Source organism: Sparus aurata, chromosome 10 (genome assembly GCF_900880675.1).
Source record: "Sparus aurata chromosome 10, fSpaAur1.1, whole genome shotgun sequence".
NCBI classification, from domain to species: Eukaryota; Metazoa; Chordata; class Actinopteri; order Spariformes; family Sparidae; genus Sparus; species Sparus aurata.
Window position 1 is genome coordinate 3,999,010 of NC_044196.1, and position 21,502 is coordinate 4,020,511.

Below are 21,502 nucleotides of genomic sequence, written 5' to 3' on the forward strand. Positions count from 1 at the left end.
CTGCAGACTCACAGCTGCTGGCTTTGGATTTGGGCTGAATAAATACAGATATGAGGCTGTATGGTTGTTGTGATTTAATCTTCTGATTTCCAGAAAATATAAACATTTCTCTGATTGTATTGAGTCACACAGTCTGCGTGCAGCAGAAATGTTCTCCAGCCTGGCCACAGACAGTGAGTTATGTTCAGGTTTGTCCAGGTGTTTTGTCTCTCCACACATCACACAACTCCTGAGCCTCCATGAGGTGAAGCAGACGAGTGTGAGAGGCAGCGTGAGGCTCTGCATGGTTCCTGTCTGACCTGCTGTCCTCAGTACTGTTACAACCTCCACCCATAAATACATATTCCTCATTATTACATTTATCAATCACTTCATTTAAAACATGTAGAAACACCACTCTCTCCACTCCCACAGCCGGAGCATCAATATTAATAAACACCATCTTTACGTCTTCACACACTGCTCTCACTTTTAACAGACGGCCTTTAATAACTTCTTCACTTTCTACAGACTGAGGAAGAAAGTTTCTGGTAGAAATAAGTCCAACTTCACAACTGTTTCTGGTTTTGTGACTTAAGTAGGTGACTTTAGTCCACTCTGTCCTCCAGTCAGTCTGGTTATCAGCAGTACTGTGTGTCTCTGTACCAAAATAACATCCAGCTTGTTGAGAGAACACAGCTTGAAAAGAGACGCCCTTTTCCCATCCGCCCTTGCTCCATTTATATTCAAGCTGCCTGTTCTTATGTCTCCCATAGCAGAGAAACAAGGTGTAAAACAAAAAAGAGTGAACAAAGCAGGCAAGAGAAGGAATAACTATTTGACTCATTCATCATCATCTAACTGCTGTTTGACCTTTTAAAGCAGTTTGTTCAGGCGGTCATACTCCTGGTCAGTGAAAGCTTTCTCCTCCAGAACTCCAGGACTTTTTCTAAAAGCCTTCGTGAATCAATGAACAGATACAGTACTGACCTGTAATTAACAGTCGAATAAAGTTTGACACCGTGTCTGTGTGTGAGCGTCTCCAGCCGAGGCCGGGAGATACTGATCCGCTAAAACTACAGCACAAAATACTACTGCAGTAATAAACCTAACACACAAACAAACAAAAGATAGAAACAGACTTGCTTGCTGAAATGCGCATCCACACTCACTAAGAGAGAGAGAGAGAGAACTGACCTCTGACCTTCAGCTCCACTTCTTTCTTCATCAGGATTCGTCCCTCCCTGTTGTAGACGGTGCAGGTGTAGGTGTTACTGTCTGTGTCTGTGGGGTATTTAAGGGTCAGACTGAGGTCTCCAGGTTCCAGCAGGTTTCTCTTCATCTCTGTTCGACCTCTGTATTCACTGTGCTGTTCTTCAGGATGGTCAGAACCGTTCTGATACACATGGACCTTCCTGTCGTCTCCGTCCCTCAACTCCACTTTAGCGTCTTTAGGCAGGTGAACTGTGGTTTTGCAGGGCAGCTGGACAGACTCCGCCCCTGAATCCACCTCCACCTGGTTGACTGAGAGGACAACAAACCACAACATCAGCTGTACAGACAGCAGCAGGAACTGTGATGGTAACATGACCTCACTGTCTCATCCTTCTCTTATAATCCCAGACCTCAGTGTTGACAGTCTGTCTTAACAGTCAGGGAGCTACCAGACTAAAAATGCTGCCCAGGTGCATGATGGGTAGTGTAGTTGTGGTGACATACCTGACATGAAATACTGTCGAAAATGTACTAAAAGAGCTCCAACAAGAAGTCCAAGAACCAGGAGAACCAGGAGAGCTTTGGCCCAGGATGGGAATCGTTCTGTGGGAACCAGAAACATAAAGAACATGACCTCTGACCTCTGATCTGTATCTACAGGAGGTTTTAGGGTTAGTTTCTGACCTTTGACCTGCAGCTGTATGTCCGTCACTCTCAGTTCTTTCTGTCTCCCCGTTCTGAACCCTCTGACGGTGCAGGTGTAGGAGCCGCTGTCAGAGAGGTGGAGTCTTGTCAGATGGAGGCTGAGGTCTCCAGTTTCCAGAGCGTCAGTCTTCATGGATGTTCGGCCGCTGTAAAGCTGGTTTTGGTCTTTAAGTTCGTCACCTTCCTGCTGACGCTGGTGGACGGTTGATGGATTGAGATCATAGCGGCTCCACACCACTGAGGGATCGTCCAGTTCATCAGTGGGAAAATCACAGGGAAGCAGGACAAACGGGTCCCCCTCATACACCTCCACAGCTGAGGCATCCTGGGAAACTGTGAGGTCACACAGACAGAGAGGGTCAATGACAGCAGCCTTATTTCATGTCATGAGTGAATGTGGTCCTCTGCAGTGTGTGCAGCCTGTAAACTGTGCTGCTAAAGCTCAACTCAGACTCTGTGTGAATGAAGGCCAACATTTACATCCACATGTGACGCTGCTGTCAGCAAAGCATCATTATTACGTTTGTGAACAGAAGCCATCAGAATGTGAGCGAGCTGCAGGGATCTAATCCTGAAGAACAGAAGTGAGGACAGTGTGACTGTACAGTCTTCTACATTCATCAGGGTTTAAAGACACAGTGAACATCTGCTGCCTTTAATCTGTTCTTCATGTGTTTCAGTGAAGAAAACATGGTCCTGCAGCTGAAACACACTGATGAAGTGAAGATGACACAGATCCACATTAAAGACATGACGTTGAACCGAGGTGACGATCAGATCAGAGGGAAGAAGGTTATCTTACCGTGTACGAGGATCACAAACACCACAAACATCTTCATCTTCCTGTCACAACTACAACAAGCACAAAGTCTTCTTTACTGAGCTTCAATTCAGAAAAACATGGAGGACATCAGTTCACAGCCAGTCGTCACTTTGCTGCTGCTGACCGTCCACTGACACCAGGACTGGACTGGACTTTCACTTTGAGCTGTTTCCTGTGAAGCAGCTGCTGGAATGTGAACAGACAGGTCCAACAAGTCTTGTTTCGATACGTTTGTGGATACTATCTTTTATATCTCACACAGACCTGTGTGTGTGTGTAAGCAGCCTTCAGATGAAAATAAAATTGACTAATATTCCCTTTGATGTAAATACTGATTCATTCATTTGTTAAGGGAGTCTGGTGACTCTCTGGGTGACAGACTGTTGTTGGCCCTTCGGCCGTTGTCAGTTCAGAGTTGAGTTCCAGAGTTTGTTAAAGCAGCTCTCTGGAATGAAGTCCAGACCACCACAGATCACTTCTGAGGAAAGAGGAGGAGCTTCAGTTTCCTCATTCTTTTCAGAGCTGTTGGTCCAGTTTGTGTGAGCATGAAGCAGCCTCAGACTGACGGACAGGAAGCTGAACCTTCTGTCCTGCTCATTCTCTGTACAAGAACCAAACGTCTTCATCAATCTGCAGAGAAGAGAAGCGTTCAGGAAAACAGCAGACAGAGCAACACCAGCTGTTTCTCTTCACTCTGCTTCACCTGAAGGAAACATCGAATGTGACGACAGAAACAGAACACACAGATTTATTTCATTAAACACACGAGTCGACACGTTTTATCTGAACAGTCGGTGTTAGTAAAAGTACACACAAGCCATACTGGAGTAAAAGTAAAGATATGGAGGTGAAATATTACTCTGGTAAAAGTGAAAGTCACCATTATGAATAGTTCTTTATTAAAAGTTTGAAGAATCTGATACGAAACAAACAAAAGTATCAAAAGTACACATGAAACTAATGATGCATATATTTCCACGTACAGCCTATAAATATAATATAATATCAGTTGATCAAAATATCAGTAATAAAGCACTAAAATGACTAATATGTTCCTACATTACACAGTCTTACATAATAAAACACCAAAGCTAATCACTACTGCATCCCATCATCCCTCCTGCACAGGCAGCCAACACATACTATCACTAAAAGGCTCCTTGTTCCAGTTCCTAAATGATCTGAATGGCCGTTCAGTGGAGCTCAAGGTACGACCATCACATTGTTTTCATTTGAGGCTCTGGTTTTAAACCATCTTCATCAAGTAGTAACGTCCTCGTCCAGGGAACAGGCTTTCACCTGGTGGTCATCTACAGACCTCTGACTCCCAGTTACTAGAAGAGTTCTCTGAATCTCTTGCAGATCTTATGACTCGTTCAGATCAGATCCTAATTATTGGGGATTTTATATCCATTTAAAAAGCCTTCTGAAGCCTTCTGACCCTCTAAGTGAAGCTTTTCTGGGACTTCTTGATATTTCTGGCTTCATTCAGCTTGTTCATGAACAGACTCAGTCCAGTGGAAACTCTCTTGTTTGGTGACAATTTCTTTCTATTTTATAATTTCAGCAGCACTTTAAACTCCTTTTCTTACATGTTGAGGCCATCATTGTGGTAATTTGGAAGTAATTTCATAACAAACTTGATAAATACATACAAAACATCATAATTACTCACCGACTTACTGTTGAGACTCAGTCTGGTTAAGGTCATGTGTTTTTGTTTTTGGTCTTCCTGTTTTAATTTGTAATCCTTACCCTTTCCTCTCATTTCAGGTGTCTTGACTTCCTGCCCTCATGTTCTCCTATGTGCTGATTTGCAGCAGCCCCGCCCTGATTGTTCTCACCTGTGTCTGTGTCGCCCTCTCCCCTTGTGTATTTAAGTCCTGTGCCTAGTGTCCTTGCCAGCTTGTCCTGTTGTCACATCGTGTGTCCCAGCCTTTTTCCTTAAGTTCTATAGTCAAGTCAGCAGCTCTTAGTTCCAGTTTAGTGTTTGCTGCCTGTGTCGAGTTGTGCATTTGAGTCCACTGATCCCTCTCAAATACCATTAAAGTTCATGACCTGTTGATACCCTTCTTATATTTAATGAGGGATATTTTAGTGTTTATTTTCTTTATTTTGTGAAATATCTGAATATTTTGAATATTTTTGCTCCCCCAAAATAATTTGACACATTTCATTTGACTGTTATTACATTTCCACACACACACACACACACACTCTCTCTCTCTCTCTCTCTCTCTCTCATATCCCTAACTGATGTTGAGTCATGTATTTTACAGGTTGACAACAACTTGTAATTATTTCCAAATTACCAAAATAATGACCTCAAGATGTCTAAAAGAAATCACCCCAACAGGATTTAGTAACATATTAATAATTTTAGTGCTATATTACTACGGAGCACCGGTTGTAAAGTTGCACATGCTAAAATAAACAACTACTTTTTGCCACATTTAGCAGCAAACCATTTTTAAAAAACACGTGACTTGTTAAATATTCTCTGTCTCTTTGGGGTCTTTCAGGGTCAGACTGAGTTTTTAAAAACTTGCAACACAGAATTTCCAAAGAAATAAATTAAACAAATAAAATAAATAAAAAAGAGTTTGAACTGGCTGGAAGCAGGTGGCTGAAATTACAAATAACTCACCTTAAACATCGTCTTAAGGAAGTGCAGATGTGCTCAGTAGAATCTACCAGTAAGAGTCTGACCTCATTACAGACATGGTTCCCACACAGAGAGTCCGTTCTGTTACATGATAAGATCTGTTTTGTTAACAGAAGTAGGAGAGAAGAGTTTGGAGTTTACCACAAGGGTTTCCAAAGTCATGTCTCAATATTTAACTGATTCTGAGGATCAAAAGGTGACCTCTCACCAGATTTCTTGTGTTTCTGGATACAAAACTTATCTTATTATTTAACAAAACGGTCTCTGTAGGAATATTTTCTGTCAGACTCTGAGAATAACAACCTCAGCCTGTCAGAGACAAAAAACACTTCTAGTGGACTGAAGTTTGATGGTCGGAGTTGCCCATAAGGATCACGTTGCAGTTGTGTCATGGCTGCCAGCTGAGGAGATACACTGGATGGATCCAAAACATTCATGAAGTATAAATCATTTGCATATCAAACATGTAAATATAGTTCCAGGTTAAAAAGATCCAGAATTCCCCTTAAAATTCACAAAAGCTCAGACAAGTAAACGCTCCTTACAGAAAAACACTCTGTACTGTGTCCACTAACAAATCATTGAATAAACACCAGAAAGACATTCTGTTGTTTGTGAATTCTTTATTAGACAAACTGTCGACACAACACAGGTGTCACAAATAGGACGCTCAACTGATCTGACAACAGACACACAGAGTCCCTGAAACCTCTGCTGGAAAGACAGGATAGAAGAAGAGTTCAGAGGTCTGAGGACGGGATCGAATCATCACAGTGTTTGTTGATTAAACAAAGACAGATAAACTTCTTTCACAGGTGTCTTTCAGCTCAGAGGAATCTTCAGAATTACAAATGCTTGAACACAAGAAGTCATTTGCTTGTTTGTGAATTTAATATGGGATGAACTGTCTCCACAACAGGACCTCTGATTTACATCTAAACACAACTTCGACATATTTAAATAGAACACATTCAGTTTCCTCAACAACTCAAACACTGAACAAAACATGAGAATAACCATAAGAACATTTAACCCACACCGTTTCGGTTGAACACATTCTGAATCTTGTTTCAGACTTCCCACTTTCAGTTCGGATCTAAAAATACTTTTTCAATACGCAGTAACTCAAAACATGTTTATTTCTCGTCAAACAACAATATCCAACTCCCTACTGTATCAGTATTTAGACAACATGTTCAACAGACACGTTTGTAATTATCTTGTCGGAAAGTGCTGAACTGTGTTGTTGTCACTGGTCTCATCACAGTCTTCGGTCTCAGCTGAACCTCTAAGTTTGGTTATTATGAAGCTGTGACGTGTTACAATGATCACACTTGTGTTTATCTAATGTGCCTCGCTGGGTGATTGTTTTGTAACAACCGCCACAACAGAAGTATTTCTCTCCTGTGTTCACGGCCACGTGTCGGGTCATACTTCTCTTATGTCTACATTTATTATTTAATTATTTACAAAATTCAGAGCAAAGAAATGCTTTTTCTCTTGTGTGAATCCTGATGTGTGCAATAAGATTATGCTGTCAGCTGAATCTTTCACCACATTCACAACAACTTTGTGATGTCTATCCTTTGTGAGTCCTGATGTGTGTGATAACATGTTGCTGTCGGGTAAATCTTTTACAACATTCACCACAACTAAACGGTTTCTCTCCTGTGTGAATCTTTGTGTGTGTGATAAGATTTTGCTTTCGGACAAAACTTTTACCACATTCACGACAACTGAACGGTTTCTCTCCTGTATGAATCTTCGTGTGTGTGATAAGATTTTGCTGTTGGTTGAATCTTTTACCACATTCACGACAACTGAACGGTTTCTCTCCTGTATGAATCTTCGTGTGTCTGATAAGATTTTGCTGTTGGTTGAATCTTTTACCACATTCACCACAACTAAATGGTTTCTCTCCTGTGTGAATCTTTGTGTGTCTGATAAGACTTTCCTGTCGGCTGAATCTTTTACCACATTCACGACAACTGAACGGTTTCTCTCCTGTATGAATCTTCGTGTGTGTGATAAGATTATGCTGTTGGCTGAAACTTTTACTGCATTCACGACAATTAAACGGTTTCTCTCCTGTGTGAATCTTTGTGTGTCTGATAAGATCTGGCTTTCGGACAAAACTTTTACCACATTCATGACAACTGAACGGTTTCTCTCCTGTATGAATCTTTGTGTGTGTGAAAAGATTTTGCTGTTGGCTGAATCTTTTACCACATTCAAGACAACTGAACGGTTTCTCTCCTGTGTGAATCTTTGTGTGTGTGATAAGATGTTGCTTTCGGACAAATCTTTTACCACATTCAGGACAACTAAATGGTTTCTCTCCCATGTGCATCTTTGCGTGTCTGATAAGATTTTGCTGCTGGCTAAATCTTTCACCACATTCACGACAACTAAATGGTTTCTCTCCAGTCTTAATCCTCTTAAAACTCCTCAGTTTTGAGTTTTTGCTAGATCTTTCACCACAGTCAGAGGAAGTAAACTGTTCCTCGCCAGAACCACATCCTACACCACTTACAGGGACTTCAATGTTTTTCTGAGCATTTGAACTTGACTGAGGTTCTTTGGTCTCACTCCAAACATCATCATTGTCTTTACCCTGAGGTTCAGGAGAGTCCTCTGCTTCAGGTTCAGGAGAGTCCTCTGCTTCAGGTTCAGTAGAGTCTTCAGCCTCAGGTTCAGTAGAGTCTTCAGCCTCAGGTTCAAGAGAGTCTTCTGTCTCAGGTTCAGGAGAGTCTTCAGCCTCAGGCTCAGGAGAGTCTTCTGTCTCAGGTTCAAGAGAGTCTCCTGTCCTGTCTTCAGTCTCTGATTGTAAATGTCTATCTGGAACTGAGCTCCTGGCTGGTTCTGGTCCACCACAGTCCTGTCCATCAGCTTCTATTTCCATCTGTTCAGTTTGTCTTTGATGAAGCTGCGAGGACTGAAGTTTCTCTTCATCATCATCTTCATGCTTCACAGGGACAAGAGTGAATGTGAACTCAGTGATATCAGCTTCCTCCTGATTAGTCCACAGTTCCTCCTGTTCATCTTTAATGTGTGGGGGCTCTGGGTCCTGCTGGTCCAGACTGGAGCTCCACTCCTGCTGCTTGGGATAAACCTTTTTCTGACCAAACAACAGCTGCTGGACATCTGCAGGACACAGGAGACAAAAAGACAAATGTTAGGCCGACAGAAAAAAGTTCAAATCAGGTTGATATTTAGCTAAACACTGGAGTGGACAGGTAACCCCACTTTGTTCCACTGGACATCATGAGAAATGAGAAATCTTGATGAATTTAAACAGTGTGTAAGAGTAATATTGTGTTGGAAATTTACTTACTCTGTAAATAAAAAGAAATCAACAACAATACAATCACAAGTTTATTGTTGATTTAAAGTTCTTACTTTTGGTTTTCTGCACCGACAATTTGATGCTTCATGCTCCTTGATAACCTCCATTGTAAAATTTCTTGCGCCCACAATGAAGCTTTTATGCTGCATTCAGACAAAACACGAAGTAAATATTTGGTCTGGATTACTCACACTTCTTTGATCGCAGGGTTGTTAAATCTTAATCGTGTCTACTCGCACAACGTGACTAGAACTGTGAACACGTGGCACCCAGCCAGAGTCTGCAGCTTCCAGTGCTACCTGAAGCTAACAGGTGAACAGTTCTCAGCTGTGTAGCATCTGTCCATTTGTCTCCACTGAGTGGCAGCTTCTTAACAGGTTAAAAACAATAGATCTGTCTGGCCAAATCAGTGTGAACCCAAAACAAAAAGATTCCTCTGTGATTTGACAGCAATGAATAAATCAAAAGGACACTGAAATAACAACATCATAATATATATCACCTTATAAAAAGTCTGAATTCATGCTACCTGAGCCTGGAAATTAGCCTCCAGGAGGGACAGTAGAGACTGTTGAGCCCTGATTTTCACTGAGACTTGGCTGAACTCAATCGTCCCGGACACCATTTACATGGAGGGGCTAACATCATTCTGGGCGGTCAGGAGCTGAACTCTCAGGGGTAAAACTTGGGCTGGTGGAGTGAATATACATAAATAACTACTGGTACAAATCCCACAATAGTCTCTAGTCACTGCTCTCCTACATTAAATCCCTGACTGTTATATGTCGCCCTCTCTACATACCCAGGGAATGTACTGTGATGTCATCATGGCAGTATACATTTCCCCAGTGAAGACACTGAGGAGGTCTTGAACACTCAGTACTGCTCCATCAGTGAGCTACAGTCCACACATCCTGTTGGAGAGGTCTCTGTTGCTGCAGACTTCAACCAGGCCAACATGAAGAAGGTTCTCCCTGGTTATCACCAACATGAGATTCTGTGACTCGGGGAGTTTACACACTACACCATCAGTACACTAACATCAAGGGGGCTTTTAAAGCAGTCCGCCGCCCCACCTGGGCTCCTCTGACTGGGCATAAGTGTGTTGTAGGACTGCTTTGAATAATCAACCTCTACCTGAACTGAGCAATCAGGAATGCAAAGCGGGCCGACAGTCAAAGATCCAGAGTCACTTCCATGACTCCAAGGACATCAGACGATTGCTGCAGGGTATAAAACACATGACTACAGGCCCACTCCCCCCACTGTGACAGCAACATGGACTTCCTAAATGACAGGGCTTTCCACTAAGACACAGACTAGCCAGCCATAATACATAAGTAGCCAGCCGGGGGGGGGGGTACGATCTTATACACTGGTCTTAAATGTAATAATAATAATGTTACATTATTATTATTATTATTATTATTATTATTAGCAGTGCGCCTGCAGAACAGGCAGCCTATATTAATTTCTCAGACATTTGCTCTATTATTATTATTAATATTATTATCATTATTATCAGCATCAATATCTACTCTATATATTATATTATTATTATTACAAAATATCGCATCTTCTTTTATTCATTAGTGTAACTAAGTATGCCAGACGCTAATGCACCAATAAAAACTGATTTGCGCACTGAAAATAATAAATAATAGGCTATACAAGCTCACATAATATTACATCATGAGGCGTTCTGGGCTTGTAAATATCTTATTGTCGGTGCATGACACCTTCACAGTCTGCAGTGGTGGCTACACAATTAAACACTCAGTGAACGTTTCTCCCTTAGCAACTAATGAAAATACACTCTTAGAGTCCGTATGGTTTCATTTGTACAACCGACAGTGTTTTTTGATGCCAGCACGTGTCGCAGGTATTGCTAAATGGACGCTGGAAGAGAAGAGTGGATTACCAGTGACAAAATAAGCGTATTATGGTGAGCCCTGCTTCTCGCCTCCGACGGCCGACACACTGACTCCGCTGAGTGCGCGCGCACACACACCGCGTGTCGGGGCCGCGGATGAGTTTCTCTCCCTTGTGATCAATGAAGTCGGCGATGATCGGAGTAATTTGTGATTATTATCAGTACAAGCACAGCGAATCACAATTTTAATGAGTGCGGTTCAGTTTGACATTATTGTCAGTCTGTTAGAAAAACATTTAACTTTATTAAAATCGAAAAATAATAGTCATTAAAGTAGCCGGCTGGAGTTAACTGTGTAGTCGGCTATATGGCCGGCAGCCGGCGCTTGTGGAAAGCACTGAAATGACCTCAAGAACTACTTTGGACAGTTTGATGCACTAAATAAAACACCCACCATTAAAGCCCCCTTCACCAGGACGACCAGGATCTCAGTCTCAACCCAGCTGATGTCCATTGGACACTGAGGAGAGTCGACCTACAGAAAGCTGCAGGTCCTGACAATATACCTGACCATGTGCTTAAAGAGCGGACGGACCAACTGACTCGTGTCCTCACAGATGATTTAACTCCTCCCTGAACCAGAAGATCGTTACCTCCTGCTACAAGAAGCCACCATCATCCCGTTACCAACAAACCCTCTGTCACTTAAAAACTACCGTCCTGTAGAACCCGAGCTGGTGAAAGACCACATAGTCTCAGTGCCGCCTCCATCACTCCACCTGCTCCACTGAAGCTACCATACCCTGCGCACTACATCTGAGCTTGAGTCCACTGCTCTTCACCTCGATGACCCACGACGATTCTGCAAGGTTCAGTACAAATCACATCATAAAGTACTCGGGCCACACAACCGTGTTGGGCCTCATCTGGGTCAAAGAACAGCTGGAGTACAGACAGCAGGTGAAGCGTCTGGTTGACTGGTGTCACCTCAACAATCTGGACCTGAATGTGGACAACACATGATGTCCGGGTAAAACACCTGACCTCAGGTCAGTTCATGATGTCACTGAGTCAATGACGTGTGAGCGATTGTGTCTGTAGACAGAAGTGAATCTAAAAACAGTCTTTGTAAAGTCGTAACCACAGTTTGTTTTATTCAAATCAGAAGGATTGTTTTTGAGACTGAAAGGTGACACAAGTGCAAAGTACCTGGATGTGTTGATCTCACCTATAGGGAGATATTTCAGGGTGGACTTTGAGTTAATGGGTCACATGACCTGGAAGCTACTGACTAAAAACACTGAATATACATGTAAACAAGTTACATCTAAACTAATAATATATCTAAAGTTATATCTAAACTAATAATATATCTAAAGTTATATCTAAACTAATAATATATCTAAAGTTATATCTAATCTATTGATAAAAATGCTGATTTCCAAACAGAATATTAAAGGGATAGTTCGGTTTTTTTTAAGTGGGGTCATATAAAGTACATATCTATAGTCGATCTGTTTCCTACCGTAATCACCGATCAGCCCAGCTTCAGTTTGGAGAAGTAGAGAGCGCTCCAGCGCAGGCGCTCAGTTTTGTACTGCAGTGAACGGGGTCCAGCAAAAAAACGAAATTAACCACCTAAAACAAGGCTCACCTAAAATTTTTCACATCAGTTCAAGTGCGCGTAAAATTCACACTGCTTTACATCGGCGTCAGGCCGCGCTTTCTTTTGGCACTACATTTCCTCAACACCACAGAACCCCTGTATCCCTATGCATGAGTAAAATCCGTTTTATTTTTTCCCAAATTCCGTTTTTCCCATTTTAATTTTTGGGAATTCCGTTTTTTCCGTTGTAATTTTTGTGAATCTTGATTTACTCTTATTATACTACAAAAAACAGTGTGTTTAATGTAAATGACTAAAGTGTACACAAATTAAATAGAAGTAACCTTAAATTAATTGAGGGGACAAACATATTTCCTAAATACTGTACCGTACAGTACAGTAAAGTGCATCAACAATATTTTGACTTCATCATGTCAGGGGTGCCAAGTTTCAGAAAATGACAAGAGTGAGACTTTAGCCATGCGATGTGTTAGGCGAAATTTTTTGGCCTTTTTTAACATCGATTTGGCCTGTTTTAACGTCGATTTATTCCTTAAGACTGATGTCCTCACCTTCATGCCAGCAGCTCTCCCTGCACTGTGGCCTCCTAATGCTAGTCTTAATTAACCAGAAATTAGAAATGAAAATTGTAACAAGAATTTTGACAAAATACATTTATCAGGGTTCTAGCAGTTTTCAGTAAGTCAAATTTAAGACCTTTTTAAGACATTTTAAGACCATAAAAAAAAAATTTAAGACCTTCACGACGCATTACCAAAAAAATTTCAAATCAAATAAATTCTGAAAGACTCATTTTATTACAATGAGTTTAGTAACATAAGCAGGCAAAAAACAAAATTGCCTTCAAATGAACTATATTTAATTTCATATTAATTAAAAAGCGCACTGCAACTTACAAATGCAAGAAAAAGAAGCACACAGTCACACTCTCTCACTCTCACACACAGGAGAATGTCGAGTGGGTTTTAAATGTCGGCGCTGTTGTGAGTAAAAGATAGTTAAAGACGCCAAGACCCACCTTACGTTGCTTCTGATTGGTTTATATTGCGTGGTGCCTTCCGTGGTTGGTTAGATTTAGGCACAAAGGACTGATGGATTGGTCTGGGATTGGTTATCTCTGTCAGTCAATCAGAGTTACTCGAACTACGGCAATGCGCGAGGACCAAAGTTTATTATCATGAAAAAAATAAATATAGAGTATTGAATGGGGAAATATAAGCGTGAGAAATGTCAAGTGTGGCGTGTGGTCAGGGCTGTAAACTAACTTTTTGGCTCACCTGCCAAGGGGACCGGTAGATGAAAGAATCTACCGGCCAAGTAAATTTTTTACCGGCCAAATAATAAATTTTCTTTTCTTTTTGTTGCATATACACCTGTTTCAGTACTTTTCATGGAGATAACAGTATTATATACCAATGATGAATGACACTTAAATATTGAATCTGTGTCTATACCCTGACATGTAAATGTGACATCTGTCTTGATTCGTTTAATTATAATATAATATTCATAATAGAAGGCTACTGCAACTGTACTTTTTTCTTTTTTTTTTTACCATTAAATGTTAATTTATACATTATCATATTTTATAATGTTCTGTCATGGAGTACATCACTTCACTGCTAACAGAAAGAGAGCAGCTCACTGCCAGTTGCAGCTTCTTATCTTGATCTGCAGTCTGTTAATTTTTTGTCATGATTGTTATTATTACTACTTAGATTATCAAAAATCTCAGTTACATGTCAGGATGTGGTTATTATAGACAGATTAAATATTTAACTGTCATATGTCATCACAGTAACAGCGTTACATACATTAGCAGCTGTAAACACAGAAAAACATTATAAAACACATCATGTGGTTTGGTGTCGACCTGTATACTGAACGTATCAGGAGTAATCAACGTTTATAATCATCAGAGAACGTTACAGACATTGTTTTTGGTTGTTTTCTGTTTCCAGAGAATTCACAGAGAAGCTGGAGAAGTTTGTGACATTTTCATCCCGGATTTTTGTGAGGGGGGAATTAAACGCCTGTCCCAAATAAACGCCTGGTCTGTTAAATGGTTGAGACAAATACACGCCCGGCTATTATTTGGTATTTTACGATAGATCCCGCATCATCAGCACAAGCTGAACAATAAATCTAACACAGCAAGAGAGGCGGGACTTAAGGCAGAACAGCCAATCATCAGCCGGTCAGTCCCAAAGCCGGTGTCATGTTTGGAGCAGCAACAGGAGAGGGAGGAGGAGAGGAGGCATCTGCAGCGAGCGCAGACTTACAGTAAGGCGTTTGTGCAAAACTGGAGAAAAAGCGCAGGTGTTAAAACACACACATCCCCCACGTTAGCGACGCCCCTGACTGCGCCAAACTTTTAAAGAGCGGTGACACGCACGCTACGTTGCTTCTGAGGGGAACTATTTTCTACAGCGGTGACGTCGGGGGAGCTACTTCAGTGCGACACAAAACAAATAGCCAGTTTAGGACTAACTTCGCTACCGTCATAATTTATCACTTTACAGCTACAACAATGTTTTGCTATATCATGCATAATTTATTGCAAGAGCACGACCATCAGGACAAACATTTACCCGCCCCATGGCATGTATCCCTCCAAAATTAAGTCGCCAGGGGAATATTTTAGTCGCATTTAGCGAGTGGCGACTGCTAGTTTACAGCCCTGCGTGTGGTGTGAGAATGGGTCAAATTGCGTGACTGTCACACTCAAAGCGTGACACTTGGCAGCTCTGTCATGTCTTCATGCTAGAGCTGGACGATATGGACTAAAAGTCATATCTCGATATTTTTTAGCTGAATGGCGATACTCTATATATATCGATATTTTTTCTGTGAAGTAATTGGAGTTTCCCCCAAAGTATTATAGCATATTAGATTTTTTTTTTTAAACCCTTTAAATTACAAACAAACAGTCAGTTATAAGTTTAAGCCACATGCCAAATGTCACACAGGCAACTTTATTAGCAGATGTCACACTGCACAATATCAAAATTTATAAAACAAATAAGAAACTACCTCATATATGAAACTAAAATGCTCCTTGAATAAAAATAAAACATCCCTTTTCTGCATGACAGAAATATACAGTTTTACACTTTTCCACTGAGGTTGACAGTTCTGTAAATAATACAACATGTCAACAGAACCTTAAGTGCATCTCTTTGTGCAAATTTCAACAAACATGTACACGAGGCATTACTTCTTTGTGCAAATTTCAAACACTTGAATAGACAAAGTATCTCTGTGCACATCTCAAATAACAAAAGAGAAAAAATAAAAAATAACAAATCAACTTCTGTAAAATTTACAGATTTTGTGCCAGGAAAACGAACCTGTCAACACTGTCAGGTTTTAGGGATGCCCTGTGGCAAGTTACAATGTTCCCACTGCAACTGAACACCCTTACAGAGGGAAGCTGGTGGCTGGCACACAAAGGTACTTCTTTGCCAGGCAACTCAATGCTGGAAAGTTAGCTTCATGATTCCTCCACCATTTCAGAGGGTCAGCATCACTCTCTACACAAACTGACAACAAGTAGCTCAAAAGCTCAGTTTCTACTGCGTCCTTCTGTGTGCGTGTAGTGCTTGTTGTAGGTGTGCTGTGCTCAAAGAAGCTCGCCAGAGATTTCTTCTTTTTAGCTGTGGGTGGCACTGCCACTTCTGCCTCCCCTCGGTCTGCAGGCTCAGTCACAGGTGGGTCAGGCAGCTCAGACAAACACCTGGCCTGGTCACTGGGCAAAGACTCCGCCTCTGTGATGACTTTATGCTTCAGTGCATCAAGTTTTTCACCTGAGAAGTACCTGGCCTTGAAGCGAGGATCCAATAAGGAGGCGATGTCCAATAAGTCACTAGTGGATGGGTCAGCATATTTGGTGTTGAGGTAATCCACAATGCAGGACTTGATGGAGTTGTACAGCTCAGTATCTCCTGCTTCAGGTGCCAGGAGACTGTTGTTGAACAGGTGGAGCACAGGTCTGATGTATGACAGAGTGACATACTCCTCTCCTGAGAGAGCGTCTGTGAAATCTTGAAGGGGTTTCAGAGCTTTCTTGATTGCCTCCAGGACCTCTATGTCCTGCCAGGTGGGGACAAGTGGTCTGGTTTTCTTGTCAGAAGACAAGACTTTAGAAAGTGCCCTTTCCTGCTCCAGGACCCTCTCAATCATCTGTAGTCTTGATCCCCAGCGTGTGGCTGACTCAGTGGTTAGCTGGTGACCTGGTAGACCCAACTGTATTTGCACTTCACCCAGTTCTCTTCTCTTCTTCCAGCTGTAAGAGAAGCTGCTCACAACTCTCTTACAGAGAGAAATGGCTCGTGTGATGCGGGCATCATCCATACTGTGTCCTATATAACACACACAATTGGAAAAACACCTTTTTAAAATCACTAATTATTTATTTATAAGTCTGATCATAGTTAAGATTAAAATCAGATCTTAAAAACAGTCAACCAAACTAACCAAAGTGCTGTACAGCTATTAATTGTATGGAACAGTTTTGGAATGTATTAGATACTTTTATCCAAAGTGACATACAGAATACATAAACAACACTGTTACCATGACTATAACTGACACACACACACACACACACACACACACACACACAGTGTTTTACTGAGCATTCTGCCTGTCATTTCTTGTCTTATTTCAATCAATTAATTCAATATTGCACTCACCAATGGCCAGATGAAGTCTGTGACCAAAACACTGCATCCTTGGCCACTTTGTCAGTTGCAGCGCTTTGACAACATTACTCCCGTTGTCCGTCGTCACAGCAACTAGTCCCGTTGGGCTGAGATTCCAGCTTTTTATGGCCTCCTGTAGGGCTTCAGCAATATGCTCCCCTGTATGATCTTGTGGAAAGTAGCTGGTCTGAAGACAAGCACTTTTTAACTCCCAGTCCTCCATGAAGTGCACCGTAACACTCATGTAAGGTTCGCAGGTCCTGCTGGACCACATGTCGGCGGTCAGCGCCTAGTACGACACTTTTGCAAGCCGGGCAGAAAGACTGGCTCTGACATCTGTGTACATCTTGGGTAGTGCCTCTCTTGTGAAGTAATTGCGACTGGGCAATTGGTATCTCGGATTCAGTGTTTTTAGCAGCTGTACAAAGCCGGTCTGCTCCACTGTTGATATGGGGGCCATGTCTTTAGCGAGATGGCCACAGCTTTGGTAATATCACGCCACTGGTCACTTGTTCTTCCATAAGGAGGGCGGAAGAAGCCTGCAGCTGAGTTTGTTTCGGGGCAGAAGGCTGGGGCGGCTTTGTGGCCTGAGTCGCAGCACGTATTTTCACACACTCCTCGTACTGGACTTTATGGCGCTGTTGCAAATGGTGGAAGAGATTCGTCGTGCTTGAACGTTTGGTTGCAACCGGTTTTCGACATTCTTTACAGAAAACATTTTGCTGCTTGTCATCTGACACTTTAAAACCAAACCATCTCCAAATTATCGAGCCATTGTGTTTTCGCTTGCTGACCAACTCCTCTTGTGCGGTGCTCTCTGTCTCCATCTTGTCGCTGAGTGCAGGTGAGAGAGGAGGGGGAGGGGCTTGAAGTCACAGAGTGAGGGGGCGGAGCAGAAACGTTGTGTGTGTGTAGAGACACAGGGACACACAGGGAGAGGAGAAGTAGGTGCGAGCTTGCGGCCCACGTATTGTCATTTCAACACAAAATTAACTGTATCGATACAAGCGATATAGTCCCATGTTATATCTCATTTAGAAATATATCGATATATATTAAAATATCGAGATATCGCCCAGCCCTACTTCATACAATAGTACATTTTGTGTTTTTATGGGTTTCATTGAATAAAAACATGGTCAACTCTCAGGCAGATCCAGAAAAGCCTCCCAGCCCAGGCAGAGTCAGCTAAGAGGGCTGTGGCTAATGGGGCTAGCTAGCTAACAGCAGCTACTGTTAGCAGCAGTTAGCAGTCACTCTGGTATTATATGCCGATAACATGAATCGGACAGGTGGTTAACTGTCACGCAGCGGCATTACACCTTTAATTATGATTCTCAGTTCTGCTTCTTTGCAAAACAACAGTTCACCTGACACATTTATGTCAAGTTTCTCAGCTTTTTCGCCGACGAAGACGGAGCTGTGAGCAGCCACATCACCATGCTTGCAATGTTTTGGTTCCCCCCGTGCAGTTTTCCGCAGACAAACATTCCTCTTCCACACGAGAACAACATTTCAGTGAAATTATGTTAATTCCGCGTTAAAAAGTAGATTCCGTTTTAATCGGCCAATTCTGCGATTCCGTGATCGCGGAAATCATAGGGCCCTACATGAGCGCTAATGCGGAAGGATACGGAGAGTTAAGTTTCGTTTTTATCTAAAATAAACCTCTCGTCCAGCAGCTGGGCCTCGCGCCATATTTCGCCGCTCGCAGATCAGCTGTTGCCCAGTTACGCTAGTACGTAGGGATACGGAGGTTCTGCGGTTGAGAAAATGTAGTGCCAAAAGAAAGCGCAGTCTGACGGCGATGTAAAGCGGTTTGAATTTTAAGATTTACGTGAGCCTTGTTTTAGGTGGTTAATTTCTCTTTTTTTTTTCTCTGGACCTGTTCAAAGCTGAGCGTCTAGCTGGAGCGGCTCTCTGCTGCTCCAAACTGAGGCTGCGCTGATCAGTGATTACGGCAGGAAACAGATCCACTATAGATATGTTCTTTATATGACCCCACTTCAAAAAACACCAACTATCAGATTTGTGTCGGTGCCGACAGTGAAGAAGGAGGAGAACGAACCTGCTCTGTGTAACCGAAGCTGAGGCGTTAAAGCAGAGTCCAGTAGGTTCCGGTGTCGCTGGTTCTGCTCTGTGGACCGACACAGTTCCTCCTCGTACTCTGCTATCGTCCTTTCAAACAGCGCACATATCTCCTCAGCAGCCGCAGTCAGTCGCTGCTTCACCAACGATCTCAGAATCTGGACTTTAGACATTTTCACACAGTCACGCTGTTTACAGCTAGCATGCTAAGCTAACGTGTGTATACTTGTATCTGGCGGGAGATGAGTCTGAGAGCAAACAGCACAAAGTCCATCACACACGTTCATCCAGACTGTCACTACGTCACTACCGTGGACGGGGCATCTCTAATCGATCATCAATAATCAGAAGAAAAGCGATCTGAGCGGCGCAGTTAGAATAAAAACAAACTTTGTTTTTATTCGTTAACGCTCGATAACGTGCAGCGCGAGCCTCTGACGGTTTGCTACGGCAACTCCACTGGGACAAACCTCGCAGCTGCACTTTAACCGAACCTCCTTTGTTTTCATTCTAACGTGTAAACATGTCGTTATTTTAACACAAAGAAAGGAATATCTTCATGTAAAACGGTTACCGAATGAACAAGGAGGCTCGAATAGTTCAGAAAGTGATGTAGACAGAGTTTCACGGAGTTTATAAAGTGTCTCTTAACTCAACAACTCACTAAATTGAGACATTTTTTTAGGGAGTCTGGGGACTTTCTCCAAGAAGTAGCCTACATAAGTTACATGATGAGTGTGTTTGATATGAAGAGCACAGCTACCTCTAATTCAACCACTAGATTAATTTATAGGGAACTATCTAAGTACGTGTTCCATATATACTATGTAATAAATATATAATATAATATAATATAATATAATATAATTTAAAAGGGACTCATCAGATTTGATCTTCATGTCTGTGTACATGAAGATGTGTGAGTGTCGTTATTTCACGTGTCTTTGCTCAGAACAGAAAACACTTTTCAAAAGCAGTCACTAGGTGGCGGTACAACGCCTTCTCAACACTGTCAAATTACTGTTTTTACAACACTCCCACTTAATTTTACAGCATTTAAGCACTTAAGCAATTTTCACAACTAAGATCAGTGCTCGACCTCACAAATAATGTCAAAATAATAAATACTTTCAAACTTGCAAGATTTGTTTTCCTTACTTCTTTTTACCTTGCTTACAGGTTCCATAACATATTGAGCAGTAAACAGTACAGTAAGCATATTAGGCAGACTTAAACAGGGTAAAGTCCAATCTCTCCTCTGAGGTACTCAAACTTTTGTCTTGTCAGTGGCTTGGTCAAGATATCTGCCTTCATATCAACTGTTGGACAATACTGCACTCGTATTTGCCCATTCTGCACACATTCACCAATGTAATGGTAGTGAATGTCTATGTGTTTAGTCTGTTTTCATGTTTAGAATGATTGACAGGATTCTTTGCGATTGCGATGTCTCCTTGATTGTCCTCCATGGTCACTGTAGGCGAATCACTCATTCCAAGATCAGTCAGCATCTCTTCAGCCAGGTACCTTCTTGAGCTGCTTGGCTGAGTGCGACATACTCAGCTTCTGCTGTTGAAAGTGCAACAGTTGCCTGTTTCTTGCTGAACCAACTCAGGAACAATATATTACCAGTTGTTGAGCGACGGTCATCCTGATCTCCGGCCCAATCAGCATCTGAGAAACCAATCACAGTTCCTGACTCTGACTGCTCATACTTGAGGGCAACGTTCACTGTACCCATCAAGTATGGAAACATTCTCTTCACAGCCGTCAGATATGCAGCATTTGGATTTGCATTGAACTTTGACACAACACTCACTGCTTGTGCTATGTCTGGTCGTGTGGCCATTGCAGCGTACAGTAAACTACCTACCATGGACTGATAAGTGCTTGGGCTTCACGGGTTTACTGACACCATCATCTTTTCTCAACTTTACATTTGCATCAGCAGGGGTTGCAATGGGGTTCTGACGAATGGTTTCAATGTGATGCTTCTGATGAAGAAAGACACAGTTCTTTGCTTTGTCTTGGACAACAGAGATGCCAGGATATAGGACAGCTCCCCATGTCCTTCATCTTGTAGCGCTTCTTGAAAGGTTGTTTCAACTCATCCACGCTTTCTGTTGATTCTGTGATCAACATCAGATCATCAACATACACAGCTAGTATTTCTAGCTCCTGTCCAGATCTTACAAACACACATGGGTCTGATGTGCTCTGTTTAAAGCCAATTTCTTTCATAAACTCTGTGAAAGCATTATAATATAATTTAATATAATATAATAAAGTCAGACTTGATCTTCATGTCTGTACATGAAGGTGTGTGAGAAACTAAAGCTAGCTGGGAGCATCTCACTCTCCGGCTTCTCCTCCGGTTCACAGCAGCTGCAAATAAAACCTGAGTTGTGACCTGAAGTTTCCCTTTTTAATACACTGAGCTGCTGGGCTGTTGCAGTCCCTCCTGACCAGCCGGCTGCT

The 21,502-nt window shown here is 42.0% G+C and overlaps 2 protein-coding genes across 2 annotated transcripts; both read right to left on the reverse strand.

Annotated features, from left to right (window-relative positions):
- Positions 1-5,993: 5,993 nt before the first annotated feature.
- Positions 5,994-19,461, reverse strand: LOC115589974 (gastrula zinc finger protein XlCGF57.1-like). Its single transcript, XM_030431188.1, has 2 exons — positions 19,005-19,461; positions 5,994-8,531 (listed from the first exon to the last, which is right to left on the reverse strand). The coding sequence occupies exons 1-2, from the start codon at positions 19,195-19,197 to the stop codon at positions 6,967-6,969; spliced, it is 1,758 nt and encodes a 585-aa protein (XP_030287048.1). The 5' UTR covers positions 19,198-19,461; the 3' UTR covers positions 5,994-6,966.
- LOC115590001 (zinc finger BED domain-containing protein 1-like) lies at positions 15,169-18,011 on the reverse strand. Its single transcript, XM_030431229.1, has 2 exons — positions 16,928-18,011; positions 15,169-16,594 (listed from the first exon to the last, which is right to left on the reverse strand). The coding sequence occupies exons 1-2, from the start codon at positions 17,208-17,210 to the stop codon at positions 15,654-15,656; spliced, it is 1,224 nt and encodes a 407-aa protein (XP_030287089.1). The 5' UTR covers positions 17,211-18,011; the 3' UTR covers positions 15,169-15,653.
- Positions 19,462-21,502: the final 2,041 nt, after the last annotated feature.